General features: G+C 31.8%; 2 protein-coding genes across 2 annotated transcripts in view; one reads left to right on the top strand and one right to left on the bottom strand.

The window, feature by feature from the left end:
• The window catches only part of LOC129971146 (plancitoxin-1-like), a 35,568-nt gene extending 29,117 nt beyond the window's left edge, over positions 1-6,451 (bottom strand). The window contains exon 1 of the mRNA XM_056084642.1: positions 6,314-6,451. The gene's annotated coding sequence lies outside the window, so the exon portion shown is untranslated. The remainder of the gene's footprint in view (positions 1-6,313) is intronic.
• On the top strand, positions 6,346-26,599 carry LOC129971144 (cytochrome P450 2J5-like). Its single transcript, XM_056084640.1, has 8 exons — positions 6,346-6,596; positions 11,943-12,067; positions 12,241-12,347; positions 15,321-15,622; positions 17,133-17,251; positions 18,200-18,455; positions 20,246-20,436; positions 24,085-26,599. The coding sequence occupies exons 1-8, from the start codon at positions 6,346-6,348 to the stop codon at positions 24,261-24,263; spliced, it is 1,530 nt and encodes a 509-aa protein (XP_055940615.1). The 3' UTR covers positions 24,264-26,599.
• Positions 26,600-27,372: the final 773 nt, after the last annotated feature.

Raw genomic sequence — 27,372 nt, 5'->3', positions numbered from 1 at the left:
CATATAAGAGATAAAAATGCTTGCAAATCTTATTTATTACTAGTCGCCTTTGGCGACCAGCCGGTTCGCCAATCTTAATGTTCATTTAAATTTTAATAATTAAATATTTTACGCTACTTTAATAGATTTTTCATCAAAATATTTAAAAACATCTAATTTTGATAGCCATATAATTCACTCATAATATTATAAATGCCTTCAGTCATAACGTAATATTATCTCTCTAATTTTTTTGTTAGCTCCCGTAGAATTTATGCTTTAAATTAAAGTGGAAAGAATTAATCTGCAATTAATATCATATTTTTTACTGAAACAAAGCATTTTTTTTATAATATGATTACTGATAACAGAGTCACTGAGCGTTTAAACTTTATGGGCACTAAAGAATAACTTTTTTAATTTATGTAATATCTCAAGACTTTGTCAACAAAATTTTCTGAAATTCATCATGAACAGATCGATTAATTAACAATGTTTCATTTTAATCAAACACTAAGAAAATAAAACGAATCGTTTAAAATAATCGGTCGAACACAGGTTTAAAAAAAGTACTTAAAAAAACGATGTAAACTATAAGCATATATAAAAAATATATAACTAGCATAACTACAATTTACTTACAAAAGCATGCAACTAACATAAAAATAATTTAAATCATTCGTCGGTTGTCATGCCAACAGTCAGAACATAATGCGCATGCGTGAATTTTCTTCGCCAGTTACGTTAACGCAAATGCGTGAATTTTTCTACGCCAGTTGGGGTAACGCTATGCAGATTATACATTTTTAATTTCCTTTATTCTGTGTTATTTTAATTCAAAAGTACTTCAGAATGAATCTGAAACATGGATTAATTAACAATGTTTAATTTTAAATGCATCAAACATTAAGAAAATAAACAGAATCGTTTGAAATAATCCGCCGAAAAATATTAACCCTAGCCTCATTACTGTTGGGAGAAAAAAACAACTGAAGACTTACTCATTTGGCGGTAGTAAAAATGAAAGATTTTTTTGGCGGAAAAGTTGGCGGTGGGGAAAATGGAAGATTTTTTTGGCGGGAAAGTTAGTTTTTAATTAATAATTAAAATTCTAGTCAAAATTTCAAAAAAAGGGACCCCAGGTGCACATTCCCGACCTCTAAGGTATACATGTACCAAATTTGGTAGCTTTATGTCAAATGACCTGGCCTGTAGAGCGCCAACACACACACACACACACACACACATTGAGCTTTATTATAAGTATAGATAAAAATAATGAAAAAAATTCAATACATTTTTATAATCATTTCCTCATCTCTAATTTTCTTGTATAAATTACGAGTAATATATATAAATTAATATATTACTGAAAGAATAAGATATATAAAGAAATTTAGAATTGAATTTTAAATAATATTTTGTCGAATGCATAACCAACTTCCTGCCATTTTGGAATTATACTATAAGTTTGGAAATTTCTAATCTCGCTAAAATGGGACAAAAGTTGCTAAATTTTGGAGTAAAGTGAAAAAAGAACCTGTAAATACCCATTTTGCTGTACAAATTGCAGCTACACACAATTAGAGCCAAATCCAAAGGAAGGTAATAATATAATGTATAAATATATGTAGCATGTTGACATCCATACTATATCAGCAAGTTTACTTTATAAACCGTTACCTAACTCATGCTTTTGATTATATTGTAGCCAAGCGCTAGGGCTAATTGTATCAAGCTTTTTTTTTTTTTTAGAATGTCACGTGAATTTTGTTTATTTTTATTTCTGTGCATATTGTTTTATGAATCTGGCAACATGCATCATTTTAAATTCCAAATTAAATTTAGTTACCTTATTTTTCTCTTTCCGTAATACTTATTTCTTCTATTTTTACATTCTTGCATATGCAGCATAAAAAAAAATATAGTAATCGTCAAAAAATTTGAATTCGAGATTTTTACGAATCTCCACATTTTAGACCTCCTTAAGTTCGAAAAACACATTTTTTGGAAAATGCCCATCTGTCTGTCTGTGACAAAGATAACTCAAAAGCGCGTTGAGCTAGATGGTCGAAATTTAGTATATGATCTTTGTACAAAATTTGAAAATTTCTATCAAATCTTGAGTAAAATCTTTTCAGGGGAAGTTCGTCTGCCCAGCTGTTCGAATATAATTTCAAACGATAATTACAAAAATATGAGAAGGCTAGATAAATAAAATTGGATACACATATTTAACATCAATAGTCCAGACAATTGTCAAATTTTGGGCCTCTTTCTTGATCTGCACCTTCAGAAACATATGAAAGCGATAATTCAAAAACTGAATAACTGAAATATATATCAAATTTTTATTTCATTTTCTGACTACAAGCACAGTTTTGTGTCAAATTTTTGTTTCAATCGGTTGAGAAAAACGTGTTTAATACATAAATTCAATTTTTTTGATATTATTAGCAGAATGCCAGGGATTGATCGCCAAAAAACTCGCCAATATTGGCACGATAAATGCAGTAAAAATGCTAAATTCACCGCAAAATTTAATATTTCGTAACTGTTATGCGCCAATGCCATGTAAGGTGTTTTCTGGCATGATAAGCTTATTAGAGAGTATGCGAGAAAGTTTTGGAAAGACCACTCGCACTGTTTTTATTTCGATTCTACACTCAAGTTCTTCGTTTTTTCTTTCGATTCTACACTCAAGTCATGCCAATTTATGTAGTGAACGAAATTATATGGAGACAGAAATTTTTCGTTTTAAATTCCTGACAATATTTTTAATATGTTTCTAATTAGCTGCTTTTGGAAACCAGTGTACGCTTCCGCAAGATTGACAGTCTGGCTGTTAAAAAATTAATAAAAATATATTTGACCTTTGATGTTTGATAGAACTAAAAAATATTTCTTTAATAAAAATTGAAATTTTATTAAAAAATTACAAAATTGATTTATCGTTTCCATTGCTTGCTTGCAAAATAAAGTATTTTATTATTAAGTATTTTGAACTAAATTTCTGCGTAAAATTAAATTGAACAGCAACAAATTTATAGATAAAAAAATTTGCAACAGATATACAGATAATATATATTGACTAAAAAATAAAACATGATTAATTAAATTAAATAAAGTAACCTGCAATAGAAACTAAATTTTTTAAAACAGCATTTAAAAAAATGCTTAAAAACATTGTTTAAAATAACTAACTGATAGAATCTTTCAAATAATACATTTTGTGAAGAATAAGAGATTTTTTCTGATGTCTAACAGAAGATAAAGTCAGATTCTAGGAATTGCAAAAATAAAAAAAACTGAAACATTTTAATCAGATAGTGAAAAAAAGAAAATATACATTATCTCATTACTGAAAGTAAAACTAATGCCAGAAATTTATCAAATGAAATAAATTTCACTTTTTATCGATCAGTTTGAGTTGAAAAATAAATTTAAAAAAATGTGTAACATCAACCGAAGTGTAAGTAAAAATGTACTTTGGATCTAATCTATATAAATGTATCAGAGAAAACAAATTGTGTTAATCGGGCTAGAACATTAAAAAATAATAAGGGATAGTATTTTTTTTTTCATTCCTTTGTCAAAAGATTCAATAGTGAATAGTTCCCAGGCAGTTTTAATATGTGTTTCAATTAGAAGAATTTTAATTTAAAAAATTAGGTTTATAAGTGTAATAATATCTTTTAATCTAATTTAAATCTTGATTAATTTCCTATTTTTTATCTTAAATTGTCTCTAACTCGTGTTACTTTTTTCTAACATTTTGTTTTACTTCCTGATCCAAATCCTACTTTTTATTTAATTGTTTCTAACACGCGTTCTAAAAAATTGATGATTGTAATTCGCATGCTACCAGCGAAAGGATAAAAATTCCTACCCCCACGGCAAATTTCCAAAGATATCTAAAATTAATTCCCTTTTGAATCGACGCGTGTCAAAAAAAATCCCTGAAAGAATCTCTGAATAAAAGCAATAAGAAAAACATTTCTCTCGTATTCCTACGTAAACAGACGTGTTTCACCTGTCCTCCCCTTTGTGCAAACCATATCCTCCCATGGAAAAATAAATTGAAGTTAATTCCAGATTTGTCTTCTATTCGTTCACTCATCTGCAAACTATGTTATATACATATATGCCAATCTCCTTTATTAGATTAAAAACATAAAGGAATACTCAAATTCAAAATTTTATTTCATAATTCTATTTAAAAAAAAGCGTCCTTAAAAATATAAAACATATATAATTGTAAAAATTCGTTCTATTAATTGAAAAAAAAGGAGAAATTATAAAGAATTATTAAAATAATTCATTTCCAATTTTGGAAAATTCATAAAATGGAATTTTCTGATTATGATGTATGTCGACTTCCTTTTATCTTTCTAATCAGATTGTTCTTATCGCTTTTTTTGTCAGTTTTTTTATAACAGTTTTTATTCCACGTGCTACTGTGAAATGCTACGCGAAAAACATCTCATATCTAAATCTGTTAAATAAAAACGGAACTGACTGCATTTTTATTGATGTCAGGAATATTCTTTTTTCTCTGTTTTGACTTTGAAACTGCAATATATTTCCTATCTGATACATATGTTTTCACAATAATGCGGGTGAACAGATGTGATAATGAGCAATTAACTGGTCAAAGACACGAATCTCTTGCTGACTAGCACATTGATTCTTCATTTACATCAAGTTATTTATATTTTTAACATAATTTACATGGTTTATAAGACCTTTAACATACAGTTTTGTGTTAATTGAAAGCATTAAGTAGATAATAACAATTGGGAAACATCATAAATATCATTTCTTATACTTAAAAATATGTCCCCTTCAATCCTGCTCTAGATCCCCTGAGCATATAAAGGAGATGATGTAGTGTAGGGAATCACAAATTGACTACACCGACCTGCTCGATAGCACACGGACAAAACTGAATGACACCGTTACCTGGATAGCAACATTGGCGAGAACTGTGGTTGAGTCCTAAGGGCCATCACCGGCCTCGGTACAACGCTTCCTGCTGGAAGTATGTCCAGTTGTTGATAGGAGGTAGCCGTCCCTCACCATTTCTGTACTCACCCGGATGGTGAGAACTAACCACCATACCGGGAGCTTCACCTCCTCAATTACGAGTCCCCCCGGTCATGGAACTAGGCAGTGTAGGGAAAGAAGCGGCAAACTCTTAAAGATCATGGCAGTCCGGAAGTGTGGGTGTTTTTCGCTTCAAATTCCGTGTGATATGCTTCATGTTTCACAAAATAATATAGAAAACTGAATGCATTTTGCACACCTTCCTTTTCATCAAATGGATTAAAAATTTGACCCAAGTCTAAAATTTTGGCTGCAAGACCGCATAACAAATTTTTATTTATCTAAGTCATTGCATTTTTCTGTTATTGAGTTCGCATACACGTAAATATACAGATCAACAACACAGATTTGATCCAACATTTAACATACATATCTAATTCGGTTCATGCCAAATTTTATTCATATATCTCTTTATATTTTTTTAGTTTAGTTTTAGTCAGATCAGTTTTAGTTATAGAATTCATGTGCTACGAAGAGACCGACATAATAGGAGGTTAAATCTCAAAATAATCTGAAACATGTAAATTTAATGAAATCTGGAATTTTTTGACGATTACAATATTTTCTTTTTGCATACTTGTGTATTGAGCATGTTTGATTTCATAATAGGAGATATGTTTAAATAAGCTTTTATCAAAAACTGAGCAACGTCTTACAAGGGAAAAATATCAAACAAATTTGTTTGAATTTTTAAACACAAAATAGTTGCATATTCATATGTTTAAAAAAATTGGCATTACTTGTCAAATGTCGATAAAAAGCTGAACGTTTCGAGGAATCCAAAAAAATTAATTGTTCAACAGATGGCCAAATGTTAATGAAAAATAATTATAACTTTTTTCGTTTAATTCGCATAAATTTCGAGAGTTTCATATAAATTTGAAATGTTCCTGGATAAAATTATCGATTATGCTAAAATAAGTGTAATAGATTAATGCACCCTACTCTATGTTGCAATTAAAACAGATAATTTGTAAACAATACTATGTCTGATAAAAAATTTTTTAAAAAAGTCCGATATTATTCCAATTTGTTTTTTAAAAAAAATATTAAAAACACTGCGGCGCTGTCATCTTTCAAACTGAGTCACCGGAAAGCTATTTTTTTTCGTGACTTTGTGATTTAGATAAACACTGATAATGATAATTGTTTGAACTGATAAGCTCCGGAAAAAGTTACTTTTGATTTCTGCAAAATAAAGCGTTTGATAAAAAGAACTGTCACTCACTTTTAAAAGCATTAACGAATACAAGAAGAACAATGGCGGCAATGGTGGACACAGCATTTGGGTGGTTTTCTGCATTGAAAAATCAGTCAGGAATTTCTGTTCTGAAAGAGATTATCGTCTGCGTAGCGATTCTTTTAGTGGTGTTCTGGAAGCGGAAAAAGAACAGGAAACATCTGCCACCTGGACCGTTTAATCTACCTGTCGTAGGACAATTGCCATTTCTTGGGAAAGAACCATTTCGAGGACTCCATAAATTGACTAAAAAATATGGCAGTGTGTTTGGGTAAGAGTCAGACTGTTCATTTTTCTTTAAAATTTAATTTCAGTACACATCTTGTCTTGGGAATTAATTTTTAGATTTATTCAAATAAGAAAGAATAAAATAAGTTATTTATTTATGTATTCCAATATATAACGTATTTATTTTTGCAGTTTTTGTCTAAAATTAAAATGTGCTTGAACGATTTAATATTATTTTATAAATTTAGATGTAGTTTAGTTTGATGCACTTTTAATATAAATATAAATTAATGAAGAACTAAAATACGATTTCGAATAATATAATTAATGTTCTGACGAATTTTGCATTCGTAGGGAAATAAAATTGTGACTAATAATGAATTATATTTCATATTTAATCAGTAATAAAAATGTATCAAATAATTCCTATTTTATTAAATATCTTTTAACTTTTTATTAAATAGTTTTTATCAAAGAACTTTTATTCTGTGAAATAAAGGAATTAAATGCTAGTTGAAAGCAGTTATGTAACACGGAATCAAACCCCAAACGCATAGTATGAGATATTCCAATTTTCGCAAATCTTATCAGAAACATTTCAAAACATTATTGATCTATAAGTAGTCTATTGTACAATGGATTATAATTGATCCAGTTTTAGATTATGAACTACGCCATATTATTGATAGACTTCATTATGAAACAAAATAAAACAAAATGCATTAACTAGTGATTGATTATAGATTATAGCACAATTGAGTTCAAATAATTTTACAGTTTCTTAACGATTAAAAAATACCAGATTGTTTTTAAAAAAAACTAGTAAAGGCTTAAAACATTATTTATTTGTCACTGGGGTAAAATGTAAGTGTTGAAACATCACTACCACTCAAGAAGGATTAATAATTCTAATATTCCTTTTCTTTTTATTTTAACTCATTTATTTTTATGCATGTAATGAATCTTTATACGCAAAAAAAAAAAAAAAAAAAAAAATCAAATAATCTGAATTATTGTCGTTTATAAATTAATTTTCTTGAGGATAAAACACAAACAATTCTTAAGGGGGGAAAAAAAGAAAACACCAACCAGAAAAAAACTGTACAACTTCTTTCTTATTTATTATTTAGAAATTGGAGATAATTGTAGTGATTGGATTTTGAAGCGTTAGGAAATAAACGTTCATAGATGGCGCTAGACCACTAGCGCGAGTGTAATTAAAAGAGTGATGTCATTCGAGTGTTGGCTCTTGGAGGAGAAGGAGTTACTGAGCAGAGTAACTCAAACGAATCTGCAATAAATTTGTCAAGTTTTCTATTTGCCTGTTTTTTCAAAGCACTCACGAACCAGCCACGACAATAATATTGAATGTTTGTTTTTCTGGACAAAAGCATTTGCAATGTAATTTGCCATAAATATTTTAAATAGTCAAAAGAAATTGTTTCAAAAGAAATTGTTTAAGTAACACAAGAATCCTTTCTTTCAAAAGAAGCACCTTTAACTTATACACATAATCCTAATTTTTCAGCCATAAAATACTAAATGTTTCTAACGTAATTGACAAAATTCTTCTTTAAATTGAATAAAATCTGCAATTTATTGAATCTCTTTATATCTAAGTAATTCAACTGTACTGGTTTTCCTTTTTCTGAGTTAATAATATTTTTACTTTATCATCAAATATATTTGGATAATCTTCTTCGTATAGCTTGGATAAATGCTAATATAAACAGAACAGAACGCCGTCTCATACCCCCGTATCCGTGACCATTCTGGTCACTGAACGGTTTGGTAGGCATGTTACGGGAATTTTATTTAATTAACAAAATATTTACAGTAGAAAAACGAAACAAAAATAACTATTTACAGAATTTACAATTATATAAGAAATTATATTATGATGAGACCGTTTACATAATTTTTCAACTTAGAAATATAATTTGTAGTAATAAACTTAGAAATATAATGCAGATTGAGAGATAAAATTTGTAAAAATATACATATAATCTGTGTTCACTTATTTTTTATGATATAGTAGATCAGGATGCAGTTAAAAAAAATCAGCTGGAAAATAATTTGAGAAATGGAAATGAAGACAATCTCTGTTTGATTGAAATGTGTGACAGGAGACTACGGTGCTTGTTTTTTCCCTTGGTCTCTTTTGGTATGAGAGTTGATGTTGAGTGCTATGGGGGCAAGAATAGGTCTCTATTTTCACTTATAAATTTGATTATACTGTGGATTTTTTGCCTGGAAAGGAAGATGCCGGCCACTCTTTTCAGCCATTCCTGTTCATGGCTTGGCGATGGTTTTTTCATATGCCAAGAGATTGTGAGGATGCATTCTGCAGCATAATGAAGTGCGGTGCCAATCCCACCACAACTGCACTGGTCACTCTAAGACAGATTGAACCTTTTGAGGTAGGCAGGAAAAGGGCCGTGTTCTGAGAAGAAAATAATTTCCTCTCTGTTCCATTTAGTGGGATTAAGGTTGACTGAAGGCAGGATATTAAAAAATTTTCTGCCTGTGACACCATTGCTCCAATATCCTTGCCAATATAAACAATACTTAAATAATAATTTTTTAGTTAAAGAGATTCAACCCATTTACAAAGAGACTTTTTTCCATCTCCTTCGTACCTTTTAGTGCTCTTTAGAAAAATATTTTTGACACAATACCATTTTAAACAAGGGAAGTTCCACTCTTCCTCGATTATAATTGGCCAAGCTATCAAGATTAGAATTTCAACATTTTGGACGATTTGAAACTGCTTCAATTACCGTCTCCAAAAAGACCTCAACGCTGGATGCTTTTTTATTATTAATTTTTTATTTTATTTTTGGGATTGTTTATTGGTTTAAAATTATAAAATTCAAATTTTCATAAATAAGATCTTTTAGTCGCAAACGAGTAAATTTTTCCCCGTTAAAATATTAGATTATTACATGTTAATATTAGTCTAATAAATATAATTAACAGGAACCAGAATCGTTTAAATGATTTTGAATTCCTTACTTTTTCAGCAATACATTTATTGACTCGAGAATATAAAAATATAGCTCCTCGCATTCTTTAGAGCACTTTCTAACTGTCAGTGTATACCTAAATCTAAGAGTTCAGAAATTAGATTTTGGACCATGATAATAGTAGGTCACTTTACATATGTTGGAGAAATATTCAAAAGACGCTCAAGATTTATTTAAAACTCATGACATGAGAAAGGTTGGTTTAAAAATTGTAGGGGACATTGGGTAATGTAATGTTCGGAAACTTCTCCTTTCCTCTCCCTATCTTCCAAACCCAGATATTTTTTATTTAATATCTATATAAGCAATTGAAACTCATATGCAGTTCTTCAACAATTCTCCACAAAGAATTAAAATCGTTTGAAAAATTTAGCGAAGAATGAGGTTTAACGCTGACCAGGATTAAACCAAAAGATTTCATTTCGGCAATTTTCGAAGATTGAGTTCTTTATGGCACTTCGATCAGTAAGACACCTGATCGAAGTTTGCGCATAGAAAAATTTTCACCAAATATCCGTTTATAATTTTTCGACCAAACGAGCAGGAGTGGTGTCACCCATAATTCTCGTATACTCTCTAATCAACTTGTCATGCCAGTACAATAATTACGAAATATTAGCTTTTGGCATGAATGTAGTATTTTTACTGAATCTGTCTTGTCATCGTTGGCGAGTTATTTGGCCATTAATCCCTGGCATGCGTTAATAGTGTCCAAAAATCAATTCTGTGTTTTAGACAAGTTTTCTCAACCGATTGAAACAAAAATTTGACATAAAACTGCACTTGTAGTTACAAAATCCCATACAAAATTTGATATATTTAAGTCATTGTGTTTTTAAATTATCGCATTTACATGTTTCTGAAAGTACAGACCGACTGACAGTCAACCCGTTGTTGGATTTGACTGAAAATTTGACAGGTGTCTAAGCTATAAATGTTAAATAAGTATTCCGAATCTTATCTATCTAGCTCTCTTCCTTTTGTTATTATCATGTTAACTTATATTCAAACTGCCGAATAGACGGGCTTCCTCTGAACACATTTTACTCAAAATTTGACTGAAATCTGCAAATTTGGTGTAAAGACCATATTCTAAATTTCACGAGAATGTAAAAAAGTGAAACGGAAGGAAATATTTCATCTTTAATCGTAATTATTTTGACAATAAAAAAAAGGTGTCAGACGGTTTTTGATTGCTATGCAAATCTAACTGGTGCCCACTAAGCGGAGAAGATTTTTTACTGCTCATGCAAGCTGTCAATATCAGACGCCCAGGCACCGCCAACCACTAACCTAATATGGGAGGGTTATTTTCGTTTCTGAGTACTCACAGCATAGGCATACCTGTGCTTGTATGCTCAGTGTCACCTCCAGAAATGCTGACCACTCTACGCCAATTCCCTGAGAATGACCATTTCGCTTCGACCCAGCAGGTTAGCCATTTAAGTGACTAATCTACCAGCCTAATCAATACACTGGGAATCAAAAGTGCACCAATTATCTAATAAATAGTCATGCAAGATCATTATATGGAGTTTTGGCTGCCCATGAGAAGCAAGAAGCAACTCTCCAACTTAATACAGAGCATCCTTTCTTTCATCAAAAAGTACAAGAATCAAGCTGAAAGCAGAAGGGAATGAGACTGATAAATGGAAGGGGACCCAGGATTGGGATATCCGTGCCTACCTATAGAACGTGAGATCTCTGAGGTGCATTTTCTATGGAGAGAAACTATGACACTATACCAATGTTTACTGTTTGGTTGTACCACTGTTTACAATGTCGATCCTTTTTATTCCATATGAAAGCTCATGACAATCAGATACGTTATTATAAATGATTTCTGTTCCCACTATCTTCAGATTTCCAGAAAAATATCAAGAACATCTCTTTATTGTGCATTCTTTGAGGAGTAACGTCATAGAGTTCATCTGTTCCAATTACTTCACTGATTTCGGTAATTTTTAAATAATTTGAAAGTTCGTGCTGTTTAGATACGTCATCAATGGTCACCAGCCCTCTATCTTCTATAGATACCTTGAAATAAACCTTGTCACAGTATTCATTCTCAACAATTGGACCATTTCAAGAATTAATTATGCATCCTTACATGTATAGCTAAATAAGCGAGGAATTTTATGTTTATTTTTCTAGTATATATTAAAATAGTACTTTCATTTCATGTGATAAGGAATAGGTCATCAAAACTGGTTACCATCACTAAATTAATGCCATAAATATGGTGCTAGTTGCCAAAGAAGACTAGTTTTGTATAAAATGTTTTTGTTTTTTAATGTTATTGGCTCAGTACGATACGTTGATCCTTGAATAATAAGATAATTTTTACTTCCTTAATTTTTCAGACTATACCTGGGAAGAAACTACTGTATCATCCTCGGCGATTATAAGGCGGTAAAGGAAGCATTTAATAAATCGACAACAACTGATCGTCCAGAAGTTGCCTTTGATTATGTACCAGATGGAGTAGGTGAGTTTCACACATACTTGGAGCCTGTAAATATTTCTGAATTAATTGATTTTATGGTTTTTGTGATCCAATTTTATAATTCAAGGTACCACCACCATCAGTTCTATTGTTCAAATTCATTGTACAATAAAAGCATTTGATTGGAATCCTGATTGCCATTCTTTCATTTTCAGGTTTTTCAAGCGTGAATGGTCAAGAATGGGTTGAACAAAGACAGTACTGCGTGAAAGCGATGAGACGACTTGGTGTTGGAAGAGATAGTTGGGAAACACATGTTCAAGTAAAATTTTCACGTACATTTTAAATTGTTGTGATTTTATTCAAATATAAGAATAGAATAACTGTTAACCTATGTTTTCTAAATTCGTAGAAAAGGAAATAGAGCCTTAGTTTCTATTCTCTTATATATACGCTCATGTCCATAAATTAAGGATAATGCAAGTTCAGGAAAAGAAAGAGCCAGAAGAGAAACAAATGTGACATATTTGTAAAGTCTATTTATTAAAAAAAAGGTAAAGAGAAAAAAGGATGCTATATGTTTGATATCGTTGATAAAAATTGCGATTTTTTGCTCCCTGAAGCAAATTACAAAAAAAAACCTATTTACAAAAACCAATATTGCATGGTTGGTATGATGGTTAATACATAGTAGGTCTCCCAGACGATGCAATACAGTCCGTACAACACCTAGGCATGCTGAGTATCAAATTATCTATCTGTTCTTGGGGAATATTACACACCACTCATCAAGCAATGCTCTCCGTAGTTCTGGTAGACATGTAGGCGGTGGTTGACTGACTGCAACTCGTCGGCCAAGCATGTCCCCCACATACTCTACTGGATTCAAATCCGGTGAGAACTCTGGCCAGTCCATACGGATGAGATCCTCCCATCGAAGGCATTCGTTTACGATGTTTGCACGGTGAGGACAGGCGTTGTCATCCACAAACATGAATTCTGCGCCCATGGCGCCCCGAAACAAACATATATGTTGTTCCAGAATGACGTCTTGATAGATTTGGCCTGTCATGGTGCCAATTTGAACATGCAAGCTCAACCTGGACTCGTCGGAAAACATCACACAAGCCCACTGTTGCGGTGTCCATAATGCATGCTCTCTACTCCAGGCTAACCACAGGTGACAGACAGTGAGTTGCAGTAAGTGCAACACATCTGACAGGCCTACGAGCATATAGACCAATCTGCCCTAAGCGTCCGTACACGGTCTGCCTTGAAACTGCCGTACCAGTGGCTGAAGAGAGCTGACGAGACAGGTCTGATGCTGTGCTCTACCTGTTTCTTTTGACAGTAACTGCCAAATATCGGTCCTCATTCAGCGTTGTAACTCGGGTAACCTGTGCTGTAACGTCTACTCACATTACCATCATCTTGGAATGGTTGCCAAAGCCTGGAGATGATACTTTGGGCGATTCCAAGTTCCTCGGATACTTCCAGCTGGGTACGCCCACATTCCAGACTGCCGATAATTTTACCACGTAAAAAATCATCCAAATGCTTATAAAGCACTTGCGAACAATTTTACTTCTTTGTCTATATTCTTTATACAACACTCTCTCTTACACTTTCATTATTGTGACGTACTATTTGTGTCATCTGGTGGCTTCCTGCAATTTGCATATGATTTTTGAAGATGTGTATATTAATTTTGCGGATGATATATGTATTTTAGAGTTCAATTTCCGAGTGACTCTGAATTATCCTTAATTTATGGACATGAGTGTAAATATTGCAGTAATAATAAATTATGGAGAACCGCAAAAATTTCTGTTTCTTGTGCAATTTTATATGCTGTTGTTAAGAGTTAATTTTTTAAATAACTAGCCACATTTGATGACCAATTGTTCATCCTTAATATTAATAACATTAATTTAGTAATGTCAATAAATTTTGATGACCTTCATCTTATCCACTAAATGAAATTACTATTTTAAGTTACGCAACAAACATTGAACTTTCTGATTTATTTGCTACGCTTGCTATACTATATTTCAACACTTATAATTAAATAAAAAAAATTCCTCTCGGCAAGCTGGAAGGCAAAGGTAGATTCTTTCGAATCTAAATTACTATCTGGCAAGATAACTGGTTGATGTTGATAAACAGTCAAAATTTAGGGCTTGAAAATCACTTTACAGTCCCTAATTTCTCAGATATTGCAGTTATCGAGACACTTCAAATACAAAAGTTGTTCATCTTAATGAGAAGCTAATTTGGTTAATTGAATTTATTTTTCTATCTTCAATATTAAGAAAGTTATAGAGAAATGAAACACCAAAACCATTTCCACCCTCTTTGAGATAGGTGCACCATTTACGAACTCGTAAGAGATTTTCATGTTTCTTACAGCATATTTCAAGCCAGTTAAAATTTACATTAAATAAATATAATTCATAATTGATATTAGTTTTGAAATGCTTTTCATTTTATTTAGAAATATCATAACGCAGAATGGAGAAACTAATTGACGAATCAGTCCATAAGTTGAGGGGGGCTTTAAAGTTTTAATTTGAAATATCTTTCTCAAGAAATGGAGGATGAGAAGAGGCAGGCGTTCATTACTGACATATGTAGTGGCCATAAAATTTCATATTGTGATGAGCGAAGGATAGAACCTAGGTCCTTGTGGTTCGCAGTCCAGTAACATAACCATTATACCAAAACAATTGTTCGGGTGGAAGAGCTGTTAACTGGCTTATATGCCATTCACTACAGACTGTCCCTCCAGTGAGTCGGAGGTATGGATTTTAAGTGGTGATGTATTTATTGGCTGTTGTCTAATGGGCCTGTACCCAGTTGTGTAGCGAGTGTGTGTGGGTTACTGCGTCAAGTGAGTCTGACGACTTTGGTTTGCTGCGTCAAGTGAATCTGACGAACTTTGGTTGCGGGTAGATGGCGCCACAACAGCTGTACGAGGGTTAAAGGTTCATCGTCCGAGGTCATCAATTTAGGTGATTGTGATGAGCGAAGGATAGAACCTGGGTCCTTGTGGTTCGCAGTCCAGTAACATAACCGTTATACCAAAACAATTGTTCGGGTAGAAGAGCTGTTAACTGGCTTATATGCCATTCACCACCATATAAAATATAAAAATTGTAGAATTGAAACAAATGATTCAAGCTGCAGGGTGATGATTCCTTGATTTTGCATAATTATTTTAAATACACATATTAAAGGAGAACAAATAAAGCATTATTCTGAGACAAAGTTTGAACATATTTATATTTTTTTTCAGATAGAAGTTGAAGATTTGGTAAGAAAAGTGTCAATGTACGATGGGCGTCCATTCGATTTCTCCAAACTGCTGACAGCCAGCATTGCCAATAACATCTCCTCATACGTTTTCGGGAACAGATTACCGATGAACAACCAGAACATAGAATTTCTCAATCAGTGTGTGGATTCGGTTTCCCAGTTTTCTGCTCAAGTCGGCTTACGAATTTCTTTCCCATTCCTCAGTGACATTCTTATAGCTTTGGGCCTTACCAAGTATGCTTTGTATAAAAAGCATTTGGTGCGGTTCAATAAATTCGTTAGGTGAGTAGTATATTGTGGATTCTAAATTAATCAACGGGAGCTATCTCCAGAAAAATTCTCATATAGTATTTAAGAAAAACCTGATCCTCTTCCTCAAATTTCGCAGAAAAACTGATGAAATAAAGTAAAATGCATTCGGATATAATAAAAATAAAAGAGATATAAGCTATTAAAAATATTTGAAAATTAATGAAAATGGTTTAATTTCATTGTAAAAATGAAAAGTAGAATCGCAAACTATAATTTAAAAAATTGATAACTTACTGAAATTAGGGAAAAATAACTCGCAAATTAACATAACAACCAAATTGGAAAGGATTTTTTTTTTTTCGATTTAAAATAGTCCAAAAAATTATTTTTGTTACGTTTTAAAGGAGAAACGGTACAAAGTTTTAATTAATTTTTAACTAATTATAAATTATTAAATTTCAATATATATATATATATATTGTTACGAAATTTCCGGGTTCGTTTGGGTAGTGGGAGTTATATGGTGTGGAGAAAGCTCAATCAGCAGGCGGCAGTAGAAAATAAAACAACGACGTTTATTTACACGAAGACACACAGGACAGCACAAAGACGACAACTATATACAGCACAGAAGACGATTATCTTCAGCCGAGACGTGCAGCATACAACAAGACTCTCTACTACAGAGAGTAGCGCACAGCTTAGTTCAGCACTAGCTTGACTCCGTCGCTGCTCTGCTAATCTCTGGAAGGCCAGTTCTTTACCGTCGATTCCGACTACGACCTTCTCTGTCGCTACGGACTATTCTCGCACTCCACTGGTTCACGACTCTCTTCTCTGTCACTTCCGACTACGACTCAATTCACCACCACTCCCCGGCAGCTGCAGCTCCTTTTATAGGTCTTAGGAGGCGGGGCTAGAAACCTCTCAACCAATCAGGAACGTTCGAGGCGTATCTCCGTTCCTACTGGACGGATCGGGAAAATTCTCGATGTTTCGAGTATAATCTATTTTGGAGCCAAAGTCGCCAAGTCGCGAAATGGTCGCCAAGTTTGTCGCCAAGCTCCGGGACCTCCTATGGAACCAACTATGCTGGGAAGCAGCATCACAGGCTCGTAACAATATATATATAAACAAAGAATAATGCACATGAAAACAAATTTAAATGGTGCTAAAAGCAAAAATTGATGGATCGCATCAATTTCTTGGGGGAAAACATTGAAGAGAATATGCTATCAAACATATTGAAGATATTGAATTACCATTTAAACGTGTACTTTCGATCGTGTTTTGGTGCACACATGAAAAACACAGTACCTGAAATTTGGAGAATATTTGTATTTCATAACTATCTTCTTTGTAGGCCATATACATCTGTATAATCAGTCCTGTGAATCAATTACAATAACCCTGTATATTTTTGATTATCATTTCCATGACACCAATCTTTGACACAAACGTTACCAGAATTTTTATTATTCTTGGGCTTCTGATTTTGTATATGCTCTTTAGCAATTCATAAATTTATTATTTTTTTAAGGGAACAAGTAGAAATTCACAAGAAAAACACTGTAGAAGAAAATCCGGAAAACTTCATTGATGGCTATTTGATGAAAATAAGAGAGAATCAAGAACAAAAGCTTGGAAACTCCTTCAACTGTAAGTACTTCTATTATATTTTTGTCTCTATAATTTAAAAATAAAAAATATGATTGGGAAACCCTGCAGCATGATAAAAACTCTTATACTTTAAAGCATTCTATTGCAATTGCCATTAATATTTTCTCAAGAAATCACTCTTCTAATGGTGAAGTTTTTATAAAATAACTTGTATTATCAGAAATATACAGCACTTCTTTACATCCCCATCCCATTAAGTGGGGAGGCACCTCGCAGTTGAGGATGAGAAGCTTCCGGTATGGTAGTTGGTTCTCGTCATCCTGGTGGATACACAGTAAAAGGTAGGGGTCGGCTGCCTCCCATCAATGATGGAACATAATCCTCAAGGGAAGGGTTGTGCCGTGGCCGGTGAGGGTTCTTAGGATTCAACCACAGTTCCCGCCAGTATTGCTGTTGCGGAGGTCCGGTCATTCAGATTTTTCCTTATACCTGCGGGGGGTCGGAGTAGCCGGTTATAGGTTACTCCTCAACTCTTTTCACTTCAGAATGACTGAGACTATAATCATAAAAGCGTTATCTATGTATATCTACGTTATCTATGAAACTGAACTGCATAACATTACCTGGCAGCAAACCGCTACGTTAGTATAAGAAATCTTTCTTTTTGGGTTTAAAACTGCTCTCCTTCATCCCCGATATACATTTGAATTCTTGTTTAAATTTTATTTTCTAGTTTTTCAGATCATTAGATTTCGAAACTCTACAATGTTGCAGAAAAAAAATCAATCCTAAATGCTTAAATATTCAAAGTAAATTCCATTCAATGACATTTTTATCCAGTTACTGTACCACACCTTTCTTGCAAAATTCATCTTTTTCTCTTTTTTTCTTTTTCTTTTTTTTTCTGTCATGTATTATGGATGTAAGAATTTATTCAGGACTTTTGAAACACTCTGCATTTCTTAAATTTCGTGATCATACTTTTAGATACAAATCTGTACGGCAACATCCAGGCCATTTTCGTTGGAGCCAGTGACACCACCAAGACTTCGCTGAGCTGGCTGCTCCTTGTCATGGCCTCAGATATAGAACTTCAGAAAAGAGTTCACCAAGAAATCGATACTGTCTTAGGAAGAGAAGGGAAAATCCAGTGGAGTGACCGATTGTCTTTGCCATACACGTATGCTGTCATCATGGAAGGTCAGCGATGGGTGACCATAGCACCTATTAATACCTCTCGAATGTGAGTAATAAAATTCTGATTTGAAATATGTTTATACTATGAGGTGATTAATTTATCATCTCTTGAAGGTCCTCGAATCAGAGACCTGTGAAAAAATTTCAAACACTTGAAACACTTTGTTGTTGTTGTTGTCGTATCTATGCATACAGTGCTAGTGCAAAAGATTAGTCCTCCAAAAGCCTTGGTGACAAGATCTGCAAGTTCTGGAGCCCGATGACTATGGAGGATTTCGATTGGGGGTGCTCCAAGTTGAAAGAGGGAACCGATAATGGCCTAGCAGTCAAAAACATGATCTGGAGTTAGTTGCGAATGGGGACAGTACTTGCAGATGGGATAGGATTTTATATTGGTTCGGGAGATCTTCATGCCTTTGAAATGTCCAGTACGTAGCCTAGCTATTTTAGAGGAAAGGTTTCTTGAGCAGTTTAGATCGAGGATTGTTGCCTTGCTAAGATGCCTTCACCTAGCGGTAGCATTCGCATCTGTACAGGTGACTACTCGAGGTTGGTCTTCGTCGCGTGCTTCCTTGGCAAGGGCATCTGCACATTCGTTCTCCTCAATTTCAACATGAGCTGGGATCCACTGGAGAGTGCAAGGTATATTTAGTAAATGGAGAAGGGCATTCATTTCTTGCGTTATTGTTGTTTTGCCGTTATGTATGGCTTCGAGTGCTGATTTTGAGTCTGAGAAAATCACAATTTCTTTAATTGAGTCGTTTAGAGAATGAGAGCGAAAATGGGTAAGAGCTGAAACACTTTGTTAATCCCAGATGTAAAAGCTCTACCATAAAAGGAAACAAGATGCTTTTTGAAGTTTTTTTCAAGGAATGAATTACATTTCTGTTTCTCTCCGAGAAAAATAGGAATACCTCACTAGCCAGCCCTATCTACCATTGAGAACTATTTGGGGCTAAAACCCAATTAGCTTGTAAATTTTAAATAATTTTGTTAAGAGTGCAGTTATAACTTATTTCTTTCTATTCATGTTTCTTAGCCATGCTAAGCTTTAACCCATTAGGGCCACTGGTTGGTTTATTCTTTAATGCCACGAAAATTAGAGGGGTCATCTTGTGTATGCAGATAACTTAAGAATTCCTGTTTCGTAAAGTAAATATTCTAAAGAAATTCTCAATCGTTTTAATCCAGAAATCAATTTATTTTTCTCTTGATATATTATTCGAAATAGATACAAGATTAAATTATTTTTAGATATGCATTTTAAGCAATTTTAATTCATGGCCAGTGTTAGGTTGTTCAACATACGCAGTGTAAATTACGGAAAGTGTCGGGGTAAAATTAGAATATGAAACCACATCTCATGTTTCGTACTTTCAAAATGAGAGAATCCTCTGATTTTTTCAGTAACTTTTAGTGTTAATTCAGTAACTTTCTGGGGTTTGCAATGCTGACGGGTCTAGACAAAAATAAAATTTCTTTTATACTTCTCCTAAAATTGAAAGATATGTTTAAATTCTAGTCATTCTGATATGTTGGTGCCGAAGGTTCTCATTGAATCAAATGTTTCATCCACTCTAATTTTGATTTCCATGCCTGTTGTCGAAATATATAAACTTTAAAATTTTTAATATCTAACAGTTTGGATTTTTCTACTTTCCAAAATTTGTTGTTGTTTTTTAAAAAAAACCTTAATAGGTAGTGAATACTACACTTAATTCTTGGGATACATATTGGCGACAATTTCAGAGGTTATATGAAAATAGATATCAGCCAAATTTATTTTAAAGCTTCGAGTAAATTAACCTTTATTATATGCATGTATCTTCTTCATAGTGCTATGGAAGACATCAAGATATGCGGATATGACGTACCTAAGGGAACAATAATCTTAGCTAACAATTGGGGACTTCACAACGACACCAAGTATTGGAAAGATCCAGAAAAATTTCAACCAGAACGCTTTTTGTTGGAAGACGGAAAGAAAGTAAATTTGAAACCTGAAAGTTACGTGCCTTTTTCGTATGGTAAGTTATTTCATGATTCATCTATTCAGCAATTGAAGAAAACTGAAAGAGATAAATGACGGGAGATTCAAAATCATACAATTAAATATTTTCGAGGTTATATCTGTTATGTTTGCCAGTCTTTCCATATTTTTATGTTTTATGACGGTACTTGTCAGTTGCAAAGGCGACGAAAAAGTGCCGAGAAAAAATTTCTCCAATTTGGCGATTTCAATCGTATTGAATTCGTATCAATAATATTCAATCGTATCTCGCACTTGGCGAAATTTTGAGTGAAAATTGGCGAGTTAAGGATAAGAACCGTATTTACGTAGATGAAATCATTGTAATTGTAGAATATTCTATAGAGCATAGCATATTAGAAAGCTTTACGAAATGTGATAAAAAAAAAACTACAGGGAGAATAAAATTGATAATGGCGAGTTTAGTATCGCGCACTTGGCAAAATTTTTCTTGGCGATCACTTATAATTTGGTGAAATTTATTCTTGGCGCTGTTAAAACCGAATTATACCTTTACGACTTCTCAGTTATCGAAACTCCAACAAAATCAGCCAAATTATCAGTCATGAAAAATGGCAGCATCGAAAAACACGGAGTTAGAACGCAGCGTAGATAAGAACTGTATTCACCTAGATGAAATCATTGTAATGGTAGAATATTTTACAAAGCATGACATATTGGAAAGCTTTACAAAATGAGGTAAAAAAAATTACAGGGAGAATAAAATTGGTTATGGCTAATTTAATAATAATAATAATAATTTTAAAAAAAAGCTCCACATGAAGAAATGCTAACAACATTTGATTCAATACAAAAGACATTACAGCTTCAAGAAAATTTAAGATAATACATTTCAATCTTAACAAAAATTGTAAAATTGTTTATGAATGATGTGTTCTTTTTACAAAACTTTTCTATTAAGGAGAAATTCAAATTTTTAAAAAAAAATTATTAAAATCAATAAAGTGAAAAAGTAGATTTTATCCATAGTTTTTCCTCATTTTCATGACATATTTCTATTTAATAAATATTCTTTATAATGAAATTTATAATGATTTATAGGTAATATATATCTATATTTATCTATATCTATATCTGTACTTATAATAAAGCTCAATGTGTGTGTGTGTGTGTTGGCGCTCTACAGGCCAGACCGTAAGACCTACAGCTACCAAATTTGGTACATCTATATCTTGGAGGTCGGGAATGTGCCCCTGGGTTCCCTTTTTTTTCAATTTTTAGTTAGAATTTTAATTAATTATAAATTAAGCAAAATTTCGCATTTTTCCACTATAACTTCCGAAAATATTACAGCACAAAATTCATTTTTACATTATGTTGAAGATCAAAAAGTAATCTTTTCAATGATACTTAGGTTTTAACCAACTAATTAAATTTCTGTTTTTAATGAATTTTTTAAAAAAATTATACTGCTATTATAAATGTAAAAGTTTGGATGGATGGATGTTTGTTACTCAATCACGCCACAACGACTGAACGGAATTGGATGAAATTTGGCTCATAGAAATTATTTTTTGGAATAGGACATAGGCTACTATTTATCCCAGTTAATCGAGTGGCTAATTTTTTATTAATTAGAAACTAACTTTCCCACCAAAAATCTTTTCATTTCCTCACTGCTAAATGAATAAGACTTCAATTTTTTCCCCCACGCTACTGAGGTTAGGCTTAACATGTTTTCGACCGATTATTTCAAATGATTCTGTTTATTTTCTTAATGTTTGATCCATTTAAAATTAAACATTGTTAATTAATCGATCTTTCGGATTCGTTCTGAAGTACTTTTGAATGAAAATGAAACAGAATAAAGGAAATTAAAAATTTCTAATCTCCATAGCTTTATCCAACTGGCGTTGAAAATTCACGCATTTGCGTTGCCATAACTGTTTTTGAAAATTCACGCACGCGCAGTGTGTTTTGATTGTTAACAACTGTATTTTCAACGGATGCAGACTTGGTTTTGATTAATTGGTTTGCTGTTTTGTTTTATTGCAGGTACACATTGTAAAAAAATTGTTTTTAGGTTAGTTGTGTGCTTTTATAATTAAATTATATTTATATTAGTTATACATTTTTCGTATATGATTATAGTTTTATGTACATCGTTTTTTAAGTAGTTTTTTTTCCCCTCACGCTAACGAGGTTAAGCTTAACGTGTTTTCGACTGATTATTTCAAACGATTCTGTTTATTTTCTTAGTGTTTGATGCTTTTAAAATTAAACATTGTTAATTAATCGATCTATTCATGATGAATCTGAGAAAATTTTGTTGACAAATTCTTGAGATATTCCATAAATAAAGAAAGTGTTCTTTAGTGCCCATAAGGTTTAAATGCTCAGCGACTCTGTGTTCAGTACTCATATTTTTTTAAACAAATGCTTTGTTTCAGTAAAAAATGTTCTTATATTAATTGCAGTTTAATAATTTTCACTTTAATTTAAAACATAAATTCTACGGGAGCTAACAGAAAATTAGAGAGATGCATATTACGTTCTGGCTGAAGGCCTTTATAATACTATGAATGAATTATATGACTATCAAAATTTGAAGTTTTAAAATATTTTGATGAAGAAGCTATTAAAATAGGAGTTATATAAAATATTTAATTATTTAAATTTTTACGAGCATTAACATTGGCCAAACGGCTGGTCGCTAAAGGCGGCTAGTATGATAAATAACAGTTCTTACTTTAAATGATTTACAATGAAATTTTATTTTAAATGAAGTTTTTAAGAGACTTCTTTGAATATTGATATGAGTGTATATTTTAATTCTAGATCTAGAAGCCTATGTTTACACAAAATCGTAAAATAATGAACAGGAATTATAATTTTGAACGAAAATTAATATATAATAAATAATATTAAAAAAAATTCTAAGCCTTCAAGACAAGTTTTTAACCCAAGAATGCACGACTTTTTTTTTTATTCAAAAAAAAATGCATATGTGTTTTGAATAGCTGCATATAATTCAGGAAAATTATTTGAAACATTTTTAATTATTTTTTTGTGAAATTTAAAAATAAAATTTTAATGTGGCAAATGGCTACGTTATGAATTAAACAATATCCCAACGATACAAATCACATAATAACAATTCTGCAATAAAAATAAAAATGCCTTTTTTTACCAACATATTTTCATAACGCAAAAAAAAAAAAAAAAAAATGATAGTATTTTTAATGGTAGAACTATTTATTTAACAGCCATTTTGGTATTTTTTTCATGTTTCCATTTTAAATCTGATTCTAGTACCGCTGTTGCCGTACAGTGGTCTTTACTACAAATGTTTATCAAAAATGCATTTAAAAAAAAAGGATTTTCAAATCCTTTGGAACAATCGTGTGAAGCTTATGAAAGGAAATGAAAACCTGTAGCCAAATCACTGAACGATGCACTATAGGGTTGAAATATTAGAAATCAAATTAAAATTTAAATGTATTTACAATACTTCTTTCAATAACTTATGACTTTATGATTTTTTTTGCTCGGGGGGGGGGGGAGTCGCCAAATGTTTGACTAAAAATCTGTTCTACACTTTTTAATACACTAATTGAGTCATTTTTTATAACTTTTTATTATTTCTATTCGTTTAATATTTATATGGCAACTGTTCCCACTTTAGGTAAACGCAACTGCCCAGGAGAAGTAATAGCCATGATGGAAATGCTGTTCTATTTCGTGGCTCTCATGCAAAAATTCACAGTTCTTCCTCCTAAAGGTCAAATTCCAAGAATGCAAGGGACTTTGGGACTCACGTATCATCCCGTTCCTCAAGAACTCCGATTTGTACGCAGAGAATAACACTGCCACCAACAAATTATTCGTTTATTTATGTAGCGTATGAATACAGAGCACCAATTTAATGCAAAATATATGGTATGAGATACGAGATGACCGATGTGCATTTGGATACGAAATTTTGCACATGAATGTGGGACATTTAATCGATTCGAAGAATATGTGGAATATTTTTATTCGATTGGAGATATACTAGATCCATTTTTAATTGTGTCTATTTTACCTTTACATGAAGTTACTATGGAATACATTGGTGGATCCATCCAAGGATTTTCTCTGTGTGGATCTTTAAATGTATTTAGTATGGAATATATCTGTGGAATTTACTGGATTCATTTGAGATTTATGTTGTGTGAATTCTGAAATCTATATATTACACAATATTTTATTCGATTCGCCGGATGTATCTGAGATTTATCTATGCGTGGATTTTGAAATGAAATATATAATGGAATATTTTAATCCTATTTACAAAATCCATTCAAGATTTATCTTTACGTAGATTCTTAAATGAAATTTATTATGTAGAAATATTATTTGATTCACTGGATTCATTTCAAATTTTTATTTGTGTGGTTCCTAAATTAAAATTTACGTTGTTAAAGGTTTAGAATTCTGTGTTTATAAGTATAGTGTGTTATAATTAATTTTATGCATGAATTTCATATTATATTATAGATATAGTAGCACACAAATATTGTATGACATTGATCGATATTCGCAATATTTTTTTAATATTATGGAATATTGTTTAATATCATATAGTACCGCACAATATTGTACAATATAGTGTAACAGATTATGCTACCTGGGTATTAATTCAATAAACGTTTCGGATATGAAGAAAATTTATTACTGTTATCCTATAAAGAATTATTATCTTTGTGGAACATAAATGTATTATGCACAGTGTTTTATAATCATTTGGTTCCTCAAAAAAAAAATTACTAATGTTGATACTTATAAAATAATCTCATAATATAAACCTGATTTTCAATCTTACTTAGTTATGTTTCAAAATTAAGATATTTTATAAGACAATTCTGATGAATTTATCTATATGATGACACACTAACACTATAGACCTTAAAGAAATTCATAATGGTTATATCAAAATCGTATAAATTAAAGGCAAATTTTCTTAAATTAGAGATAACAATAAAGATAACCCTTTCATATTTTAAAATATTCAGCTTTCATAACACAAAAAATTTAACTTCAAAGAATTCACTAGACTTTGCTACATACTTATTTCTTAAGGTTTTAAAATTTGCTGAATAACTTTTTGCTTTTAATTATTATTACTTAATTACTTACTAGTATTTCATTTCCATATTTTTTCAACTTTCGTTAGCAGCAAAACTTTTATTCGAAGAAAGAAGGTTGATGAGAATTTGTTTCCTTTTCAAAAAGACATGACGAATGAAGGGTTTAAGGAACTTTTATGGAGAAAATGATTGGAAACGACAGTGCAAACGGAAAAACTGATAGAGTGTCAACTATACAGAATGTTTCAAAAATCATGAGTCAAATTTTAAGGGTAGATCAAGCTTACAGTAAGAAATCATTTTTTCAATAGAATTTGGAGCTGGAAACGAAATGAGTATTCTTTCTTAGTAAATTCAATAAAAGAAACTACATAAACACACATTTAATGGAATAAAAATTTAGAATAGCTGAACAACTAATTTGCAAGAATAATCACACTTGGAGCGTATATCGCTTTAGACAGTAAAATACTTTGAACATTTATTTCAGTTCTGCAAAAGTTTCTTGATGCTGTATCTTACTTTTTATTAATTTTATCTGTCATCCTCGGTATGATTTGTAATTCGTGCAGTTGGGTTGTTGTGCTATTGTAAATTTATACTCCACTAAATCTATTTTGCATGTCTTATCTTTTACGTAATTCGATGAAAAAGGGTGCAATGATCTCACCACTTTTTACGTTTCCTACCCCTTGTTCTAAAGCAAAAATAACTTGTTTCTGTTCCCTTCCATGTAAACGCTTTTGAAACACCCTGTATAATTTCAAGGTCTTTACTTCGAATTTGGTTCTGACGTGTACCATTTTGAATAAATGGTACCTTGTCATCGTTATTGTGGGGACGATTCTTAAAGAAAGAACAAATTTTATTATCAAATAGGATATTGTTGGATTATGTTTTCAAATGTGAATGATTGAAATATGAGTCCGTTGTTGTAAAAGTCAATTTTATTTTATTGAATCCTTGTTATTAGTTATGTTTTAGGATTTGTACCAATGTATGCAGTCTCGATCGTGATTATAGAAAATTGTATAATTTTGTAATTATTAAAATAAAAGATCACAAAAAATACTTGGATGTCAAAATTCTACTTTATTTTTTTATCCATTTTATTTGAACTATGATGTAAGAACCTTATGTAAAAATTTATTCTCTCTTAATTAAAATAAACTGAAATAGATTATATTTTTAAAAAATTCTTTATATACGATTTAGTTTTAAACATAAACGTACATGTCTGGAATGATTCGTTTTAAAATTTCTCCAGATTTGATCGAATTTCAAAATTTTATTGCATTTTAAAATTATAAGCTAATAAATTTGCAAAGCTATCGAATCAAGGTGCAAAGGAGCTGCATACCTGGAACATTGGACCGTCACTATTGGATAAGAAATATAATTTATTACAGTGACTTATTATAAATCTAATTTATTCTATTTATCAAATAGACCAGACTGCCATTATATTACTTCAAGTAAAATAAAATAATGTGAAAATAGCACCATTTAAGCAATGCCTTTTATTGTTATTAAAGAAGATGTACCCGTCAGTTATCCTGTTAACCACTTACCTGCCGAGGATAACTTGCGAAATTCTGTCCCCAGTGCCACGTATATATACGTATATAGTTATTTGCGAGACGTATATATACGCCAGGGGCAGTTAACACATTGACTTAGTGAGATGTATATATACGCCCGCGGCAGGCAAGGGGTTAATAATATCTCGGATCTCATTGTCACAGATTAATTAAAAAATGTTGTAGTAAAAAATACATAAAGCAGCTAGTTTTTTAGAAATCTATATATTTAATATTAAGACTGCATACCAAATCTCATCGCCC

The sequence above is a fragment of the Argiope bruennichi genome, chromosome 6 (genome assembly GCF_947563725.1).
Source record: "Argiope bruennichi chromosome 6, qqArgBrue1.1, whole genome shotgun sequence".
Lineage (NCBI taxonomy): Eukaryota > Metazoa > Arthropoda > Arachnida > Araneae > Araneidae > Argiope > Argiope bruennichi.
This window is presented reverse-complemented; position numbering and strand designations above follow the sequence as displayed.